Source organism: Meleagris gallopavo, chromosome Z (genome assembly GCF_000146605.3).
Source record: "Meleagris gallopavo isolate NT-WF06-2002-E0010 breed Aviagen turkey brand Nicholas breeding stock chromosome Z, Turkey_5.1, whole genome shotgun sequence".
Classification (NCBI taxonomy): Eukaryota; Metazoa; Chordata; class Aves; order Galliformes; family Phasianidae; genus Meleagris; species Meleagris gallopavo.
In genome coordinates, this window is record NC_015041.2 from 33,494,837 (window position 1) to 33,517,164 (window position 22,328).

The window sequence follows — 22,328 nt, forward strand, 5'->3', positions numbered from 1 at the left end:
AAAAAAAACAACCCAGAACATTTTTGCTGTAATACTTTCAATTCTGAAAAATGAGTTAATCAGAACTGAGTCTTCATCAAACTATGTGAACATTACCCTCTTTTTGTTTGTATACTTTATCTAGTCAGCTTCTCATCCCTAAGAAGAGATTTTAAATGAAGAACATAAACAAATTGCAAGATGATTGCATTTCCAATAAGTCCCCCTGGTCCCTTTCGATCTCATTCTTGAAAGACGCAACTAGCTCTGTTGTATTTCATACACTGTCAAACAACAAGCATGAAAAGGGGAGTGCAGGCCAACTAATTCCTTTTTCGAGTGGCAATTAAAGAAATGGTGCATTCTGGAGGAAAACCTAAAACATCTCATTCTCGCAGCAATGTGCTTCACTAAAGCCTCATTTCATGCATGGAGTGATCCAGCAAGATCATACATGGAAATTAAATAAGTCAAAGAGCACCTAATTTCTGCATCACAGCTATCTTCAATGAGATGCAAATCCAGATGCACAACTTGTTATGGCTAAGTGGTATGTCAGGAAAAATGGAAGACAGACTAAAATGCAACAAATACAAGTGAGGTTAACTACCACTCTACTGCTGTGGAACAAAGTCAGCCCTCATTATGATCCCGAATTTCTTCATAGGCTTCCATAATGAGTTCAATGTTTCACCATCTTTCTAATTTCAATGAAGCCACACAAACAGAGGAATTACACCAAACAAGCATTTGAAAAATCAAGCATACATTACAAATTGTATATCATAATCTATTCTCAGATGCAGACCCAATTCTAACTGAGGACTTCTCCCAAACAAGAATTAAAAGGATAAAATCTTGTAAAGAGATTACTCCTCCAGGAAAGGATAGTATTATGGGACAGACTTAAATAAAAGTAAGTTTTTTCTTTCAAGATTTCACTACTACCTTAGATAAAAGATTGCACTTTAAGATAAAATCAGGAAACAACATACGAAACAATTGTTAAACATTTCTTATAGCTATCCAAATAGAGTAAATTGATTTTCTTTTTCCATATTTAACAGCTGTCAAAGTAGGATTTGCAAAGAGGAATTGAAATGAATGGCAAGTAACCAAAAACTTACTGTCAGTTCCCTCTGCATCTCTCAACCTGTGTAAAAGTAAACATTTGATATTTTATATCAAAGTTCCTGTCTTTGAACTAATACTGCTACATATAAAGAAAGATGATTTATATGAAAACAAAAAGTTCATGTAATTTACAATGTAGGATCAACATTAGCATCTGATCACCTTCAATCACATACAAAATTTTTCGAACGATGTGAATCAATGCTGAGATGTACTCAGAGCAACATATGCCATTGCCATTGCTTGCAGAAAAACAGACTTTTTTAACTGATGGTCCTTTGGATTAGCAAGGCTGCAATCTTTGTTACAGAACACTGTGGATGTGATTTGTGTAACACACCAATGAAGACAACAGACAAAGCAACAGAATCAGGCTACTCAAAAGTCTGTAAATCCTGCTGGTAAGTATATGGTTTGGCTACTGCCCATGAATGACTGGCTTAAAAGAAAAAAACAAAGACATAGAATCTATCGAACAAAAAACAATTCCTAAAAACATTCAAAATACTTAGAAAAACAGTATAATTTTAATAAATATAACTGAAGCTTATTAACTACTGAAAACTCATAAAATCAAGCTAAATATTTTGTAAATATGCAGGCTCAATAAAAGAGAGATTAATCATGAACGAAGAGATTTCAGGAGCTGCTAGGATTTAAATTATTGACAAATAAACATGCAATTTTCATAGCAATATCACGTGCAATTTTTCATGCTTACTAGATTGGCTAGTTAAAGACACTACAGTAATCTCAGAGACTGAATGAGAAAATTTATTGTTTCTAGAATACAAAGGTATGTCCATTCCATCTAAAACTATACTCTTTCTTTGAATGGATTTCTTTACCTTCATTAACAAGCCTTCACTTAAAGAAACTAAAACAGATTGAATTGCCTTAACTCTTCATTTCACATCAGTTTCTCATCTTAAGTATGAGTGGAAGTCTGTACAAGAGTACAGAATTCTCTTTCTAAATATGTGATAAATATCTTAATATATTAGTAATACGTACAAGGAGTTCCTGCTCAGATTATTTCTATGGATGCTTCCAGACATGCTGTTACACAAATCCTATAAAGAAGAAAGATATTTTTACTGGTAAAATCAGTACATCACTGTCACATATACACTGATATACCTTGCAGATTGTTTGCAGATGAAAAAATCTTTTAAAAAACAGAAAAATTCACACACACACCTCTGCTTTGCTTCCTACTACCCATCAGGAAGGATTTGTGAACAACAACAATTTAATGAGTAAAGTTGAGAGGAATCACTTTAAGGAAAATTAATTAATTAAAAATATATCTTAACCCAAAATGAAGAGATAGATGCAGCAATATCATAACATCTCAGTGACGTACATATATAATCTCATAACCCAGAAAGTACGTAAGAGGAGGCACAGAGATGAAGCAGCATTGGAGACTGTGCCTTAAGTGAATAAATAATTTGAAATTAATGTTCTTGAAGTGACTAGTTCCAGCCTAATTCTGATCCCACTGTAACCAATGAAATTTTTTCTGAGGGCTTTAAAAATCCCACCCTTGAATTTTACCCAAGAAAGCATAATACAAATTTCGAAGCATTAGATAACAATGTCCCTTCACAGTTTCCCTGACTGTACCTTTATTTTGCTTGTCTGATTCTCTGTTTCACATTCTAAAGATTTATTGATTTAGTCTCCAAACTCAAGTTTTACAGAATACACAATCAGCAAATTTATTTCTACTTTTATCTCTAACTCATACACAAGGAACTGCTGTTTGTTTGTTTATTTATTTTTTAATTATGATTCAAGCTCTATTCCCAGGAATTTGGGATTCAAATTTTATACCACTCAGAATATCAGATCTGAAATTATTCCCATTCTCATTTTAAAAAGGCAATTCACACTACTTACAGTGAAAAATAAGCTAAACTTTTAGATATAATTGTTTTAATAACTGAGTACTGTAAGTAAAACAGGCGTGAATGGATGCTGTTGAAAAGGAAGAGGAAAAGACTACTTCACAGTTCTTTTTCTCAATTATTTCTTATTAAATTCCTTTCATACCTTTGAGATAACCCTGCACAACATAGTAAAAGATAAATTTTCTTCCATTAGCCACACCTTTTAAAAACAGATACAAATTCCTATAATCCAGCTACCTGACTAGACATGAAAATTGTTCTAGCTTGACTAAAGTCAGTGGACATTTGTTGATTTACATAGACAGAAGTTAGTTATGTTACAGAATTGCAAATTAATTCTGATAAAATATGAGATACAATGTTTATAAGCCACAGGTTATATATAATCCAACCTTTGCAATTATTATAAATATTTAACTCAGTTTTCAAGAAACAGCTTTCTTCATATGATAAAGAGCAATGTAGCTAACTTTCCAGAAATCATTTCATTGTACTGACCAATTCCACTCACAGGTTCAAGACCAAGTTCTGTACTCATTCACTGCCTAGTGAGACACCAACACACACTTCATTTCTGACCACTTTCTTCATACTCAAACCACTCTTTGATTCAATAATTTAATATCCTACTTCAATAATATTCAACAGACTGTCTGCAGCTCTCAAATTATTTATTTCCTTGCACATATGCACTGTGCCAACATACAAGAAAGTTTCTCATGTCTAAAGATGCATTTCATGACAAAGGACCTACAGTGGCAAGCCCTTGGAGGTCTGTACTACTACCCTAGGCTCTAAACAGAAAACAGCTATGGACTAGGATGTATAATCTTAGGTCTTACCTCTCGAGAATGCCTCAGGTAATCACAGAATGGTATGGTATCCCTATGGATGTCTTGATTTTTCATTTTCTGGTGCATGTAACTGAGATATTCCAAACCTAGCCGAAAAAGCAGGTATCAGCTATTTCCAGAGTGTGAATGAATAGCTCTAAAGCTACAAACATATGCAGTGCTATAAAATAAACACCTACATACCATATTGCCCTAGCACCTATAAAAGCAATAGTAGAATTTCATAGGGTGTTTCCATTCTCTCTTAGACTTCAGAAGAGTGCAGCCCTTCTCAGGCCATGCTGTGCTGAGTCACAGCATTCCCTTATGTCTCTCCCAGCAGCCTGCAGGATAGAACTAGAGAGCTGCACACTGCAAAGCTTAAAGATAAAATAGTCTATGCAAGGATTTCTTTGAATGAAAGAGCTGGAGAACTCTAAAAGAAGAAGAATGCCATTCCCTTTTCATTTCAGTAGAAATGATGAAGAATTCATTTATTCACTTTAGAGGATGTGTTTCAGAGCAATAAGTAATGAATAATGCATCCAGAGAATCTGCCAACAGATACAGTATCACAGAACTGCTTGTGAGTGTATATGCCCTGAAAAATTCACCAGAGTTTATTTTCACCGTAAACCAGAATGCCATTTCAGAAGACACTACAGGAAAGGAGACAAGGATATCATTCTCCCTGCTTCCCACTTATTCCTGGGAATTACATTAGTACTTTACTATTTCCCACACAGGAAAGGTAACATCCCAAGAAAGACACAGCTGACCTTTCATCCCTTTTTTCTCTGACATTGCATAATAAATAACAAGTCATGCATTCTGAAATCTATTTCTAATTCTGTAAAAATCATGCTAGGAGATAAATGCAGAGGATAACACTTCGAGTTTGTGAATTTTTATTTACTGCTTCTTTTTCAATGCTGTCGTGAATTTTACTGTCTACAAGCATCACATACTTAGCTGACTGAAATTAGACACAGTGAGCCAGTTCTTCCTGTGTTTTTCTTCCCCATCCCAGAGACCAATCTCTGTAGGCTCTGAGCTTACTTGGGTGTTCTGGGAACAACCATCCACTCTAATCACCTGGCAAGACACAGACAAAACAAAATTTGATTTATAGAACGACTATCACCTCTGCCTTCCTTCTGATAGTTGTGCTATGACACAGACTTTCACAGCATTACTGAAATGCCAGTGACTGAACTGGCTCCCAACTGACAAAAGTTTTCCCATATTTGTTAGAAGCTGCAGAAGTTACATTGCTTTTGTTGAGTAAATATTAGTTGTATTGTAGGTTTTTAAAACAAAGTCCCTCAGAACACCTTAAGAGACAATTAGGTCTCAAAGTTCAAGTCTCAGATCGGTTGCTCATTTGAGCATCTCATGTGAACAAATCAGTCTTCATCTTTTGTTTCCTTAAATAGGAATAACTCTTTTCAGATTATACTTTTAATCTAAATATACATACAGTTATGAAGGTTGTCCCATAACTACGACACAGTCAATTTGCAATCTACTATGTGCTATATGGTTGATGGATTCAGAGAAAACACTGTAGGACCTTTATACACAACTGAGAACAATTGCAGGTCAGTAGAATACAGACACCACTTCTTCAGTCTGCTCTAGATCATGGGAATCCTCCCCAAGTGATTCCGTCAGCTAGAGTGCAAAGGATAATTCCTCTCTGTGTGAAAAAACTCTTGATCCACTATTGGCAAAATCTACAAGTTTAATCACTTTTAAAACTGAAATTCCACACATTCTAACAAAAGGGAGATTAAATCAACACCAGACCAAAAAAAAGGAATTCCCACTTTCTGTGCAGCATTTCCACCATACATTACACCAAAACATTTTCAGTTCACCTATATTTAGTCCTACATTACAGAACTGCTGTTACTGAGTGAAAAAGACAATTATGAGATATGTGCTTCTCTTCCATCTACACATACCGGCACCTGAAGGGGTTTTTGATCCTTCTTTTCTCTCCCAGACTTTCTGTCTCTGTTTTGTTGTTTTGCTTTTGTTTCCTCACTGTGGTGTAGCTCACAAGATGGTAAAGACTCTGTGGGAAAGAATCAAAAAAACATTAAGCTACAGAGCTTTTGTTTACAAAGAGACGATCTGATAAGACTGAGAGTTGGCAGATCTCCAAAGCAAGCTGAGAAAGACTTGTGACACCCTAAGATAATACCCACAAAATTTATGCAGTTCGGTGCAAAGACGGTCACCATCATAAGACAGAAAACAGCAAATGTTGTCTATAACCTCATAGTGTTTATACTTAGAAATCTGCTATATCTAAGCTGTTAGTAAGAAAACTTGGCTGTGGACAGGGAGGATTTTAAACCTGCTGTAAGAAAATTCATTCTCAAGAAAACCTTATGACTTACGATGTCAACACATCTCTAATGGATTCTGTAATTTCTTTTGTTTTCTGTAATTCTTAGATTGCTTCACCAGGGCAGGAAACTACCCTAGAGCCAGTACAGATCCTCTGACACTGCAACTGAGTAGCCAAAGCTGTGAGATGCAAAGAATCTGGGTGGGACTGTTTTGTGGCTGACACCATGATGTTGCCCAGCTCAGATACCAGGCACAATTTAGAACTCCCCCACAGCAGTGATTCCCAGCACAAAGTAAGTGAAGCAGTAACTGTCTGCTTACTACCCTCAGCTGTGCTGACGTGCCAAAGAGACACTTTTTAATAATGTCTTGAGTTTCTCAACAAAAGATACTGTAGAGGTACAGCATTTTATTATTACCACCTATGGCCTTGCAGGTTTTCACTCTCCTCTCTTTTTTAGGGGATGGTAAGCTCTTGCAGAAACTCCATTGCCTCCAGAGTGGGCTGATCCAGGAGGTGCTGTGTTTCAGTTTATTCTCAGAGACGACAATGCTGTGCCGTGAGCTGTTGGAGTTACAGGAGAAAGACTTGGATTCTTTTATCTGTATGTGTGTGGGAGGTCTATTTGTACAACTACAGTCACAGTTAAAAGTGGAATGTATGCACAGGTCCTTCTTCTGTTTCTCCCTTGAGCTGAAAATCCCTTTTTCATCACCTTCAGAGAATCCCCAGTTCACATAACCACCTTCAGTTTCTTCCATGTCATCACAGTAGGGTGCTGCATTTTCTCTGACTTCAAGTGATTTCTGGACACTGAGAGAATGATCAGCATCTGTGGCATTAGTCTTTTTTGAAGGCAGGTGAATAATAAAGTCTCTCTGACTCCATTGATAATCTTCTGGCTCCTTTTCAACAAGGCTGATGCTCTGCAGGTTTTGCTGCACAGCAATGCTGCTTTGCAGTCCATCATCGAATATGTCTTCCCTGTACTTGGTAGGAGTGCTCGAAAAGGACAAGTTTAAGGTGATGGTGTCAGAAAAAGGTGCCCGCTGGTGATCAGGAGGAACTAGCAAAAATTGTCCATATCTGGGGGATGACTTAGCCTCAGAGGACACACCTGAAGTAAATGTGTCATCGCTTTCTATTTCTATCTTCTGAGAACTGTCTTCTACCAGCTTGTCACTCTCAGTCCTCAGTATGTGGTCTGTACATTCTGATGGCCACTGACTCCTCACCAAACTCCGTAAGAGTGAGGGTGGCATGCTGTAGTAGTGATACTTCTTGTCATACAAACATTCTAGACTGCTCAGGGTCTTGGAATAGAGCACATTGTTCCAACTGTGCGGCAGCTTTCTACAGGACCTATGTTTTTTGTCAGCCAGTAACGCTTCTTCCACCTGCAGTGTGTCTACAGCTGAAAGCACTTTCAGGATGTCTACTGTCAAAGCAGACAGGTCTTGCAAATGTCCCAGCTGACTGTCCAAGGAGAGCAAAGATTCCTTGATATAAAATACCTTCTCATACACTTCTTTTAATTGCAGAAACATCTCCTCCACCCTAGATGGAAAAAGAAATGATACTTAAAATATCTTAACTTCAGGTTACCAGATGATTAGCACATTAACACATTTTTAAAAATCGGTATTTAAAACAGTCTTTAGTATTTTTTACAGTGACTTCAATTCCCATGAAGATGTGTATTTGGCAACCCACTAGAGGCTTGAAACATGCCATTCAGTTTACTGAGCCAAAACTCAGTGACTGTTAAGAAAGTAAGCTTTTTGCTCAGGAAGTATCTATTAAAAAATATCACTTTTCTACTAATCTCCATTTCATGATACAGAACCACTAAGTCATGGACAAGAGGTCAAAGCTTTAGAAATGCTGCATTGTAAGTGTAAATGCTGCAAAAATAAATATAAAATCAGTACAGTATTTCTTGTCAGTCAGTTATCTTTCTACACTCCTGTGCAAACATGAGAAGGATAAAGCTTCATGCTACGGATACTATACAGGTACTGTTCCATTTCTCAAATACTGTAAACTGCTAGGAAAATGGTCTTCTCAACAACTTGTACAGCCTTTTGGAACATATTTTGTACATTTGATTATATCACTTATCTTAATGAAAAAGTCAGCTGAAAAAGAAGCAAAGCCTTTTTAATGGTCTTCAGATTTCCAGTGAACCAAATAAGAACTTCTTGGCCTGAAACAGTATCTTTTTAACCATTCATTATCTTTACATATGTTAAAAATACTCTCTCTGGTACTCTGTCATTAAGACGGCGACGAACCAGCTCCGGGCAATAAGCAAAAGGAGTTTTTCTTTGTCACTGAATAACTAGGAGATGCAGTATTCAACCAAAAGCTGAATAAAATTTATTACCAAATTTTCAAAATGTTTCACTGGCTTATATGAATTTCCTGTATAAAAATTATGCAATGTTATGAAATATGTTTTAACCTGGCATTAAAAAAAATCCCATTATAGTTATCCACTAAAAGAAATCTTGCTATAATTGATTCTGCAGCTTTTGAACAAAAGTATTTTATTTCTTTTACAGGGCACATTCATTTTTTGGACATGCTTTATCTTGGTATGCAAAAAATAAAATCTTGAACAGGTAAACATTAAGGAGCTATCTTTCTCTAGGCAAGACAAATTTATTACATCAGATCTGTATTGTCATTCAGTAAGACTTTCCATATTGCCAGTTTGCTTATTTCTTCCCATTAAACTTATTGTAAGCTGTACCATTGATTTCAGTAGAAAGCTAAATTAGACCCATACTGGGAGTTTTGAAATCCTATTGATAGTTGCATATTGATATTTTACAAAGACGGTAAATTGCTGATAATGATACAGTGATTTTATTTTATTTCTGTAAACAGAAGTTATATTTAATTGAAAACAATACTCTCACAACATTCTTATACTATTAAGGCTTTAAATAAAAATATGTATTGCATATCATATTCTGCTACAACCTCGTCATGTCACATTGCCTGCAAAAGTGGAAATGCATAACACCATACTGCACCCTTGCTTATCTTTAAGGTCAACCAGGGGATCAGGCCCAGTCAGCATGGGTTTACGAATGGTAGATTCTGTCTGACAAACCTGATTTCATTCTATGACAAGGTGACCCGCTTAGTGGATGAGGGTCAGGCTGTCGATGTGGTCTACCTGAACTTCAGTAAGGCCTTTGACACTGTCCCCCCTAACATTCTCGTGGAGAAGCTGGCTGCCCATGGCCTGAATGGGTGTACGCTCTGCTGGGTGAAGCACTGGCTGGATGGCCGGGCCCAAAGGGTCGTGGTCAGTGGAGTTGGATCTAGTTGGCGGCTGATCATGAGCGGTGTCCCCCAAGGCTCAATACCGGGCCCGCTTCTGTTTAACATCTTCATTGATGATCTTGATGAGGGGATTGAGTGCACCCTCAGTAAGTTTGCAGATGACACCAAGCTGGGAGGGAGTGTTGATCTGCCAGAGGGGAGAAGGGCACTGCAGAGGGACCTGGACAGACTGGATCGATGGGCCAAGGTTAACGGCATGAGTTTCAGTAGGGCCAAGTGTTGGGTCCTGCATTTTGGTCACAACAACCCCAGGCAACCCTACAAGCTTGGGGAGGTGCGGCTGGAAAGCTGCCTGATAGAAAGGAACCTTGATGTTCTGATGGACAGTCGGCTGAACACGAGCCAGCAGTGTGCTAGTGGCCAAGAAGGCCAATGGCATCCTGGCTTGTATCAGGAATGGTGTGGTGAGCAGGATTAGGGAAGTCATTATGCCCCTCTACTCGGCATTGGTGAGGCCTCACCTCAAGTACTATGTTCAGTTTTGGGCACCTCAGTACAGAAAGGATGTGGAGGTACTGGAGCAGGTCCAGAGAAGAGCAACGAGGCTAGTGAAGGGCTTGGAAAATCAGCCCAATGAGGAGAGGCTGAGGGAGCTGGGGCTGTTTAGTCTGGGCAAGAGGTGGCTGAAGGGAGACTTTATTTCTCTCTTCCAGTACCTGAAAGGTGCTTACAGTGAGAGTGGGGTAGGTCTCCTCTCACTGCTGACAGGTGACAAGACGAGGGGAAATGGCCTCAAATTGCGCCAAGGTAAGTTTAGGTTGGACGTTAGGAAACACTTCTTTACAGAAAGGGTGGTTAAACATTGGAATAGGCTCCCCAGGGAGGGGGTTGAGTCACCGTCCCTGGATGTGTTTAAGAGCCGTTTGGATGTGGTGCTCAGAGATATGATTTAGCAGAGGGTTGTTAGAGTTACGATACTATGGTTAGGCTGCGGTTGGACTTGATGATCCTCGAGGTCCCTTCCAACCTGAGTAATTCTATGATTCTATGATTTCCAGGTTTTGATAGCAGAGGGGCTGCAATAATGGCCTGTGAGCAGAGACCAGAGCAGCCCCATGTCAGATCAGAGCCTGCTTTGGCTCCGAGAGCAGAGTGAAGAAAGGGAAAAACTGCTATGTCACAGTGGTCACGAGTGAGAAACATCCCTGCAGCTGCCAAGATTAGTGCAGGAGGGTAGGAAGTACTCCAGATCCCAGAGCAGATGCTCCCTACAGCCTAGGAGAGGCCCATAGAGGAGCAGGCTGTCCCTCTGCAGCCCAGGGGTACCATGTGGAGCAGATCTCCACGTGCAGCCATGGAAGAGTCCACATGCAGAAGTGGGAGAGGCTTGAAGGAAGGGGAGCCCCCTCAGCAGCAGCCCCAGGCAGAGCTGCAGCACATGTGGAGCAGGAGGGCTGGGGAAACAGCCACTTCCTGTGCTGGAGCAATCCACTCCTAAACGATAGGTCCCACAGTACAGAGCCATGCTGGAGCAGTGCTCAGAGAGCTGTAGCCTGTGGGAAGCCGATCTGGAAGACAGCATCTAGTGGGAGAGACCCACACAGAGCAGGGGAAGGGAATGACTATGAGGGAGTGGTAGATGAAGAACTGCTATGGAATCACAACAGCCTCTATACCCCTTCTCTGTGTGGAAAAGGAAGTAGAAGATAGTGGATGTGGGAGGAGATATTTTTAGTTTGATTTTAGTTTCTCTCTGCTTTAGTCTGTTAGTAATAGGCAATAAATTATATTAATCACTCTACGCTGAGTCTGTTTTGCCCATAATGGTAACTTGTGTGCAATCTCTCTGTCCTTATCACGAGCCCTTTTTTATCGTGCTTTCTCCCCTCATTCCTTTGAGGAGGGGAAGTGGTTAGAGAGAGGTGTGGTGTTCAGCTGCCAGTCAGTATGAAACCACCCAAGTCTCTTAAAGCACCTGCACACTCTACAGATATTCAGAGATACAATTCTGCCAGCAAGGCTTCGCAGCCAGGCCCGCCATTTGGTTGAAATAGAAAAGTTACATTTCTATCAAATTAGCAGGACCTACACATGCCTCTTATTTAATAATGGCCATAACTACTAAAAAAGCATTAGAGGTCTTTTTATAGAACAAATGCATACAAAGAGCACAAATGTATAGCAAAACATACCTCTCTGTCGTCACACGGATCTTTTCACTGTCACTGGAACTCAAGCTTTCATGCTTCTCATGAAAGTACTTTTCCACACATTGTTCCTCAAAGTCATGGAGTTTCTTCAACTCATCATCACTCAGGTACAGCTCTAAATAAAGAAGTAGAAGTTGGTAAGAAGTGTGCTGACAAATGCAACTGTTTATAAGTGTCCACGAGAATAAGAAAACTGTCAAAATAGGTTTCCTTCTCCTCCTTTGTCAACAGACCTAATTCCATGAAATTTGGGATTATGTAAAAAAGTTCAAACATGCCAAATACACAAAAATGTGGTTTTCATCTTCTCTTAGGCAGGGAACAAAACCCCACTGACAAGAATTCCACTGTATTGCCTTTTAAAGACTCACCATTACATACTGACTGTTCACAAACATTTACTTTCTCCCAGACTCACAAAACTTATATAGAGTTTGTATATAAGACCTATGAAGATATTACTGCAATTTGGTCCAGACACTCATTAAGCAGAGTACCTTTGACAAGGTACTTTTCAGATATTTAGTCAAAGCTATGAAGGCTTTTTTCACTTAATTGCTTTACATTTTCATAGGCATAAAATATCAAGCAAGACCACTGACAGAAAAAAAAAACACATTCAAAAGTTTTAAACTCCACAGTTTAGACTGCTCATAATGCTATTATTCACTTTCTCTCAGAAATCTTATATAGACACCAAGTAAGATTTCTGAGAGAATTATAAGTCCGTATGAAGAAATGCATATGAAAGAAAGCTACTTCTCTGATACAAATTCCACATATTCCAAGTTTCTTTTTACTTTTCTTTTTAAACACCAGAGTTCCCACTGTGCTTGCAAGAAATTATCTATGCCAAGCAACATGACTGTGTTTCTAACAGGTGCATACAGCTGTAACAAACAGCATCCCAGGGGAGCACCACACCATGTCTGAGTGACACTGAATCATCTGCTAAGCTCCTTTTGCCTCAGACATCTTTGTAACCTTGCTTCAAAGATTTCACTTTCTCTATGTGGAATTTTCATTGATTTTCCACAGGGTGGCACTGGATCCTCATTGCTAAAAGCAATTGTTTAATCACACCAAAAATTTAAGTACAAGAAACTTCTCAATATACGGGCATATAGAAAAGGAACACAAGAGCATATAAATGGGGAAAAAAAACACTTTCTTAGAAAAGTGTAGGCAACGTATGAACTCTCTTCTATCTCAGGACTTTTGAATGTGCTAAGCAGTCTTAGAGTTTTCCTGATGCCTAATGTACCTTGCAAGCAAGAAACTTGCTGTGCTCTGAGAGTAACTTACACTACACATGCATATAAAAAGAGCAGTGATACTTAAAAGGCAAGCTGATGCATTTATCCATGAAGAAGAAGCTGAGCCTAGGAGCAGCAGTAAAGCTGCTTCAGCATTGATTAGTTAAGGTCATTTTTGAAACCTGTAAAGCTGTAAATTTTGAAATCTGTGTGTGGCAGATACAATGAGAGTTTCATGCTCAGTAGAGAAAATCAGGCCCAAAAAGGGTATGAACAGATCATTTATTAGGTATCAAGAATGTTCTCTGCAGCATAAAGTGCAAAGCTGTGTATATGCACAAACATTCTCTTTTTTTCTTTTTTTTTAAATTTGATTACAGCTGCCACCTTCTCCACCTTCTCATTCCCTCGCTTGTCCATCCATTCATCAAGCCCCACTGCTGAATACTTGTTTCCCATGTTGACACTCTGTAATCTCTTTCCTTGATGACTATGTCTGCTCCTGGCAGAGCTTCTAGATACAGTGGGACAAAAGGAGCCAACTTTGCCATCAGGAGGCTTTAGGAAGGACCTGGTTAAGAGAAGTCCAGGTTGGGAAAGATGAAGGAGACAAGGTGCAGTGGTGAGCCAATGCACAAAGAGACTGGAAGGTAGTGAGGAGATCGAACAATTCTGCGCTGTCTCCCAACATCCTCTGTCCTCAGGCTCAGCAACTTTCTCAGATTCCATATTAACTCTCCATTTCCTACCATAGGAGGCAAAAACTGTGAAGTACTGCACGGGTTCTTGTCCTGGACATTATTCTTCGTGTTGCTATCCACTGCTATAAACTGATATTGACACACTAACAACCAGGCTGAAACATAACATAAATATAACGTAGCATAATTATATTATTGTGCATGATTGAAGATCTAGCAAGCTGAAGTTTCATCTATTAACCCTGTTTATCCAAAGACTCAAATAATCTAGAAGGATTTTTCCCTTATTTCTCCTTTACTTTTGCAGTAAGTGTAACAATAAGTTTTGTTACACGATACAGAAATATGTCCTCAAATGTCAGGTATCACATCCCCAGTTGCTGCCATGGAAGTCAAGAACGGATTCTGCATATATGCAATGTACTCCATAAGAAGTCAAGGACACGAGTCACTTGCTGAAGCATCTTTTATGAGCTGCTAGCACCTCTCACTTCAAAATACTCTGAACTAACTTAAATACGTGATTCTCATTACAAAAGGAATTGAGAGCAGGAGTCTCATCCCACTCGGTGGCATTTCACTTAAACTTTACTTTATGAACCACAAGCCCCAGCTACCTAAGCTCCAAAAAAGAAAGTGTAAAAACTTAACAGTATATGGAGGATACATGGGGAAGAAGTCATTGAATGTTATCAGAAGAATAAATACAAGATAATCAAAAGTATTTGTAACTTTGGGCAGTTAAAAAGGAATTGATAGTCTTTTTAGAATAAATGTGCAAAAATGTAGGCTTCCAGTATTGTTTCTTAAAAATGGCATCATTCTATACTACTGAAAAAGTCAGCATCATGTCACCTCTAAGTTGTGATATATCTGTGTCGTTCCAGAAGGATACATCTACAATATCTTCTTGCCAGTTATAGGCCAGTTGCAATGAAAATAGACTGAGCACAATGAAGGTTAAAACTGACAGTCAGAGCTGACTAAGTTCTTCACTGTTACTATCTATATTACATCTTAACCGATGCACTATAAGTGAGCAAAGCAAAAGCCAAATAAAAAGCAACAAATTCCCCTAGTCATTTTTTTTTCTATAAGCCCTCTCACAGGTACACTAAATTCTGGTTTGCAAATGAAAACAGCTGCTGGCCTGGAAAATCTCTTTCTTGAAAAACTGAGCTATGAAGTGATGTGAGGCTGGCAAATATTCTTAATAAGCTATTTCTGCTGGCCCTTTGATTAGCTCTGCTTACTCAGTCCAACATCACCTTCCTCTTGATCAAACTCATTCGAGGGTTGATGGCGGAAGATGCGGTTTATCAGAAGTCCAACGTGGCTCAGGAGAATGAAAGGTGGAGGCAGCCAGGGCTTCTCATGATAGGTCATAATGTAGCGGTACCGGTTGTACTTCCAGAGCTTGTTCGATATGGATTTCAAATCATAATAAACATTACTGAGAAGACATAAAGGGGTAAGGAAGGTAAAACATTCCTGTGAGGACTCTTCTGAATACAGCACAAGATGCCTGTCTAAAGATCTGACGTGACACAAAAGAAAAGTCCCATTCCTCCAGTGAAGTAAATCAGCTTAACAACTTTCATTTAACAAAGCAGCAGCATGTGCCTGCAGCTACAGCACAGAGAATGAGATCTTCAAATCTGCCTAACAAACTGGGAGATCCAATTCCCATTTACATTAATAGTAACTGGGCAAAAAAATATCCCTAAAGTGTCTTTCAAATCTCAACCAGATTATTTAAACTGTAATACATAGCCATTATGGGAATACAACATTGTCTGCCTCCTTGGACTGGATTAAGTACATGAATCAAGCTAAGGGAAAAGTGTTAACAACATTTCCGCTGCCTTTTCGGGGCACTACTCCTACAGCAAAATATGTGCTTTTAGAGGCAGCTACATAAGCAATTCTTCTGTGGGGTACTCTTTGGAGTCATGATATTACTAAATATGGCTCTTCTGTTGCACAAAGCATTCTCTGCACTATGACTGATCCAAGTAAAGGAAAACAACTTCATGGCCTCTGGCACTTCAATTTCAGTTGCACAGTCAAACTAAACACTCAACATGTTTTCACAAAAACATCAGCTTTGCTTTTGGGAGCATAATTAAATATATTGCTCATACTCATTTTTGGTCCCACTTCTGGAACAATCAAATCACTAAGCAGAAGGTTTAAAATATCATCATTGCTAACGGTTTAAATCTAGAAATAATTCAAATTACAATTCCACATCAGTGTATTAAAGAAAAAAATTAATGCCTTGCCACAATTTCAAGAAAGGGATTTCTAATTGGAAGTGGGAATAGAATTAGTTCTGATCATTCAGTTTTCCTGAATATTAATCACTACATTTCTAGTTTAGAAATTTTTTCAACCTACAGCTGACTTCCCCAAAAATGCTATAATTCTAGAAAAGAAAAAATTAACTACTTGGGTTACAGTGTTCTTTATTAATATTGACACAGAACTTGAACCACTTCAATGGTTTCCTTGCTAAAACTCAAAAGGTTAGAATCACTATAAAGACATTAATAAAAGCCTCCTAATCTGGCAGCAGATATTAAAAAACAGTTCAATACACTATAGTTAGATTTCAGTTCTAGACCACAGAAAATTGCATGGAACAGGAATTTTCAAACTTCTTAAAGGAAGAGCGTGCTCCTCCAAGGTTGTTACTCCCTTCCCTTGTTATCTGCTAATTTACATCTTGTGCTACCTTGTGATAAACATTATATAGGCTGTCAGTGCAACAAATACAATTTCTAAGAACAAAGGACAAATTATTTCAGACCTGAATTAAAGTTGCTTATTTGCCAAGTAGAGTTGTCCACTGTCAGATTCTGTTCAAACGATAAAACAGTCAACACAGAAATGTTGGCAGAAGTCTATTATTTGTCTTTGTTTGGTTCGGGTGGGATTTTTTGGTTGGTCTTTTGTTGTTTTTTGTTTTGTTTTGTGTTTTCAGTAATATAGCAGGGTACCTACTTAAAGAAAGCAATCAGTAAGTTGACCATGATGATGTACTGCACAAAGAGGTAGACAGCTTGAAGGAACGGTGTGAGGAAGGAGCCAGGAGGACAGTCTTGATTGGTTTCGCAGACTGAAAGGGAAGGACATACAGCATTAGCAAGGAAATCAAAGCAGAGCACAGCAGAGACATATGCCGCTCATTTGCCTCAGCAAAAAACAGTTTGTCCTTGGTAACTTCCATAAATATACATTGTTAAAAGTCTACCTCCACATAAGGAAGATAGGAGACCTCTTCATGATCCTACTGCATCATAGCTTATGCTGTAATTTAGAAGCTCTAGACGCCATTTCATAAATACCAGTTATTATACCAGACACCACGACCTTTTGATAAGGGGGAAGATAGTATAACTGCAGTATATTTGAGAGATGGTAAACATGTAAACTGAAACTGACCCTTAAAATAACTAGTCTTTAAAGCAAGTCACAAAGCTTTCACTGACTGTGTGGAAAAAATACAGCTGCAAGACTGCTTTATCATTACTGAAGTATTAATCCTTTACAGCCTCAGTAAGACCAAATTAATTCTGTGCAAACGTACACGTGGCTATGGATATTTTTGATATATTACAGAAACTAAGAGATCCCTCCTGATTTTTCTTTCAAACTGTCAAAATAAAAGTTTTTCAATGTTTAGAATGTTTTAATCAAATTAACCTCTGACAAAGTTTAAAAACACGTTTATAACACAGCAGCTCTAAACTCAGGAGATACTTCACAACATACAGGTTCATTAGAAAAATTATCTCTGAAATTTCAAACTTCAAAAAGCATAGCATTACAAAGTGATTAAATGAATTAAATAGTGAAAATTAGTGGTATACTTTTATTAAAAGTATTCTGACTTATACAACCAAGACACATATCTGTCATGTGACTATTTCCACAATGATAACAGATGTTACATCCTTAATTATTTAAAAGAAATAGGCCTAAGTTGAACTATATATCCTAAATATCTATTTCTATCTGCATACTTTCTTTTTTATTTCAAAGACTTAGTAGTAGCATCAGAGTGCTTTCTATCTATTATACTGAAAAATCTACTGGAGTGACTGGTTCTCCTGCCTTATTGAATCAAGGTCAATGTCATAATCAAGAATGTAACATCTTTCCTATTCATTTAATCTATTTATTTTTATGCTTAACTGGTTGATCTGCTTAAGAAGGATGCCAGGTAACTCACGATGGTGAAAAAACATTTTCCATTATTCTCTTTCCTTTTTTCTTTCCCCTTTATTCTACCTCCCTTTAAGGCAACTTTGCTATCTTTCCTCTAAAAGATCACCAGCTTTTGACTGTTCTGTCACAAGCTCATATAACTGTCAAATACTCTCAAGATTTAGCTTATTATTAGTCCTTAAGTGCTCTGCTCTGAGCCTTGTAATATGCTTCATTTCAAAAAGTTAAGTTTGAAAGTTTTAAAGTTTAATCTTCATTTTATACAAATAAACAAATATTCTCATTTTTAATCATGCAATTGTACAAATTAAGGCTATATGTATCTTGGAATCAAAACTGTTTGAAAACGAACAGATCCAATATGAGGTCAAAACTATCAGTCCAAAGTGAACATTTAAACTACCTACCATCTATTTCTCCAGCATAGACCTCACCAAACATCATCCAGTAGGGCTGAAATACAATATCTCGTGCCAGAGACCAAGAAGGAGGTTCTTCTGGTGAAAGGATTGCCTTTCGTGAGACGCCAAAACTCAGCAGAACTATGGCCATCATAATCACAATATAGAACATGTTTGCTGTCTAGGCATTGAAGAATTAACTGTGTTAATTAGATGTAATTTTATATACATATATACGCAAATATCTTTTAAGGAAGATAATCAGTTACTGCTTTTACAAATAGGAATACAAAAACAAGGTCAACAATCTAATTCACTGGAGGAAATAAAAACATTTTCCAGAGGTTAAAATCATTCTGGACTAAAAAGGCCACAGGTTCTACTTGCTGCTCAAATCTTTCTTAAGATCTTACATAAGATTTGAAAAATGCAGAGGCCTTGTGACGCTGCTTTTCATCCGTGGTATCTTTTTCCAAATTGACAGTAAGGAATAGCAGTTAAAATGATTTTGCCTTCTAACACGGAATCAGAATTACTATGCAATACAGAATATAAAAGTATTAATAAGATAGTTCCTAAGATCCGAGGGAAATTACAGTGGGAATCTGCATATGCCCCTCAAGACTAGTCAACAGTTCAGCAGCAGTTCAGCTACCAAAAGAGAAAAAAAATTAATTTTGATCTCAGAGAAATTCTTCCAACTAAAAATGGAGTATAATTATTTGAATCAAAATGTAAAATAATAATGAGGCAATTTCCAAGAGCCAGGGGAATTATCTATAGTAATGAGCCTATCTGCAAGACATGGTGATTTTTCTTCCTCCTACTATCAGGCTGGATCAGAAACTCAACTCAAATACAACCCTTTTCTAAGGAACTAAGTGAAAAAGGCTTCTGTGAATAAATTGAAATCTGATTGTCAAGTCACAAACAGAAAAAAATCATGGTAGTTTCAGGTAATGCATTCACTGTGAGTTATTAGGTAACATCTCCTTTGACCATTGCTCTTTTCTGTCACTGCTGACCTTCACAGGTATCTCAATAGATGTCATGAGTACAAGAAAATCGTTCCATAGTATAATACTTACCATTTTCCCAATCATTGTCAGATATGGGCCAGCATGCTGATTCACAGCAAAAAGATCAAGGAGCCGGGCATACCAAAATATTATATCCAAGCAGTAAAGTAGACGCCCTGCTGTTTGAACAGGGGGCTCAGACCAGCGCAAGCCAAAACCAATCATAAACAGGATGATAGCTAAAGAATCAGTAAAATTCCAGTATTCATAAATCCACACCTTCACTTTCTGGCGGAATTTTCCAGGTTCTGAGATAAACACCTGAATAGAATGTGGTAGAATGTGTAGAAAAGAAAACCATGAAAATCACATTCTTTAACTTTCTCTGAACTGTTTCATGATGTTTGAAAATCTATCTTTTTTTCCCCAACTTTTCTCTATTTTTTTGCAGGCCCACATACAACATACTGTAATTCAATCTTCACTGAGGTGTAGATTTCATCTGTAGTATCATATCACTCAAATATGACAAGACAAATAAGATAGGTATTCTTGGAATAGCAAGTTCTAATCCTGTACCCAGACACTGAAGAGCATGTTCCTCAGTAGAAAACAGTAAATAGTAGAGAACAGTTATGCATATTTATCATTATAAATTAATTAGTATTTTCTTGAGGAATGGTTATGACCTGAAAAAGACCTTTCAAAAGCCCATAATCATGGAAAAGTATCAACCTAACCTCAATGGAAAAACAATTAAGTCCTCTTTTTTCAGACCAAAAATACAAAGCAAGATCCTTGCATTACACCAAGGACACACTAAAAAAAAACAGAGCTGGAACTAGCAAGGTAAAGAATGAAATGTTTGCTCCTTGAACTGTGAGGTGCCCCAAAGGGATTTTAAGCTTCATTGAGCAAATGTGTGAAGTGGAATCTTTGGGAGGCTGTAAATAAAATCTCTGCACATTGCATGAATGAGACCATAATGTAGTGCTATGTAAGATCATACTGATAAGTGCCAAGTGAAGGAAAGATTTTTAAACATTATGCCCTTATCCTGCCATAATTTATGCATTTGAACATTCACGTAAGAAAGCCATCCTACTCAATTCAGCCGGAGAAATTCACATGAGAAACTAGTTGAAGAATCAGGATTTAAGGTTTTAGCCATTATTTGACACAAACTAGAGAAATAGAGGCCTGTAATTACATCTAATCAGACCCTCAGCAGTTAATTAGATGGATGTTAGACACATCATCCTACAAAGTCTTTGACAGTTGGCCAGAACTAGTACATGGACAAAGGAAATCAGGAAAGAATGAATTCCAAAGTCTTCAATGAATGTTAATGCAAAAAAGAAAAGCTGGTGTTTCCACTGTCCCACTATCAGCACAGTGCAACAACACAACAGTGATCTTCAAAGTTCTTGACAGTTCATATTCTCTTTTTTTTTTCCAGTTGTACAATCCCTGTACAGTTTTTTTCAATTTTCTCTCATGCAGCCATAAAAATTCTATGCTCTTCCCATACTTAAATATACTCATAGTATTTCTGCTTAGGCTTGAAATTCTTCACATCTTTCACACTGATGTCACAATTTTCTGAGTTACCTGTTGTAACAAATCCTTCATTTAGAACAGTGAGCACTTTGTTCCAGTTTTTTTCCTTCTAAAAGTAAAGAATTCAGAAAGCCACATAAAGGACACCTTATAGCACTGTTGATTATGCCCAAGTCAGTTCTACACTGAAGATATGTCTGAGCATATAAAAAAAGCTGAAGAACTATATAGCTGCATTTGTCCTTTGGTCTGGGGTGCAAGGTTTGTTAAGAAACTCAGATATAGACATCTGAAATAAAAAATGACTAATTTTTGCTGCATTATTTTTTCATGCCCAATCAATCCAGCGTTAGAATTTGCTGGTTCTTTCAGTTTTGTTTCTGAATGGTCATAGAATCACAGAAGATAGGAGTTACAGATCATCTAGTACAACTCCCTGGCTAATGCAAGTTCTCTAGAACCTGCATAGGAAAGTTTTTGAATATCCCCAAAGAAAAAGACTCCACAACCTCTCTGAGAAGCTTGTTTCAGTGCTCTGTCATCCAGAAAGTAAAGAAGTTCTTTCTCATCTTCAGATGAAACTTCCTGTGTTCCAGTCTGTGCCCATTGCCTCTTGTCCTGTTGCTGGGCACCATCACAAAGAGCATGGCCCCATCCTCTTGATAAGATTCCCTCTCAGTCTCTTCTTCAAGCTAAACAGTCCTACGTCCCTTATCCTTTTCTCATATAGGAGATGCTCCAGGCCGCTAAATATCTTTACATCGCCCCACTGGACTCTCTCCAGTAGTTCCCTGTCTTTCCTCAACTAGGGAGCCTGGACTCAGTACTCCAGATGTGGCCTCAACACGGCAGAGTATAAGAGGTGGATAACCTCCCTCAATTGACTGGCCACACTTTTCATAATGGACCCCAGGATACCACTGGTCTTTTTGGTCACAAGGGACACAGGCCTCCTGGACAACCTGTTTTCTACCTAGGTCCTTCTCCACAGAGCTCCTTTCCAGCATATCAGCCCCAAACCTATATTGATGCAAATCAGTTGGACTTGGTGGAAAGCCTTAGATTAATCTACATATTACATTGATAACACATTCAAAGTGATGTCTTTAGACAAATTTCATATTCATTATAGGAAATCTAATGGCTTAGTTCTCTACTGGGGCTCAAAATCCCAATTTTGCACAATTATTTTCAAAAAAGCTGTACAATAACAGCGGCTTACCCAGCAAAAAAAAAGAGATTTAAGGACGACTTTTAAGATTTATTTTGCAAGCCCAAGTAATGTTCTTCATATTTAAAAAAATCGCAGAAATAAAATGCCCTATGCAATTCTTTCTTTCACTAAATTCCCTCCACTGGAAAATTCGAGGTTTGGCATTCTCTAGTCAGTTTTATTTTGTTGTTTATAATATATTTTTTATATAAGG

The 22,328-nt window shown here is 37.9% G+C and overlaps 1 protein-coding gene across 1 annotated transcript; it reads right to left on the reverse strand.

The window, feature by feature from the left end:
* Positions 1–24: 24 nt before the first annotated feature.
* Positions 25–19,692, reverse strand: LOC104915083 (transient receptor potential cation channel subfamily M member 6-like). The gene is made up of 11 exons (XM_010725751.3): positions 19,411–19,692; positions 18,329–18,503; positions 16,695–16,809; positions 14,942–15,141; positions 11,714–11,846; positions 6,643–7,781; positions 5,830–5,942; positions 4,831–4,957; positions 3,872–3,969; positions 2,128–2,186; positions 25–1,132 (listed from the first exon to the last, which is right to left on the reverse strand). The coding sequence occupies exons 1-11, from the start codon at positions 19,564–19,566 to the stop codon at positions 985–987; spliced, it is 2,463 nt and encodes an 820-aa protein (XP_010724053.1). The 5' UTR covers positions 19,567–19,692; the 3' UTR covers positions 25–984.
* Positions 19,693–22,328: the final 2,636 nt, after the last annotated feature.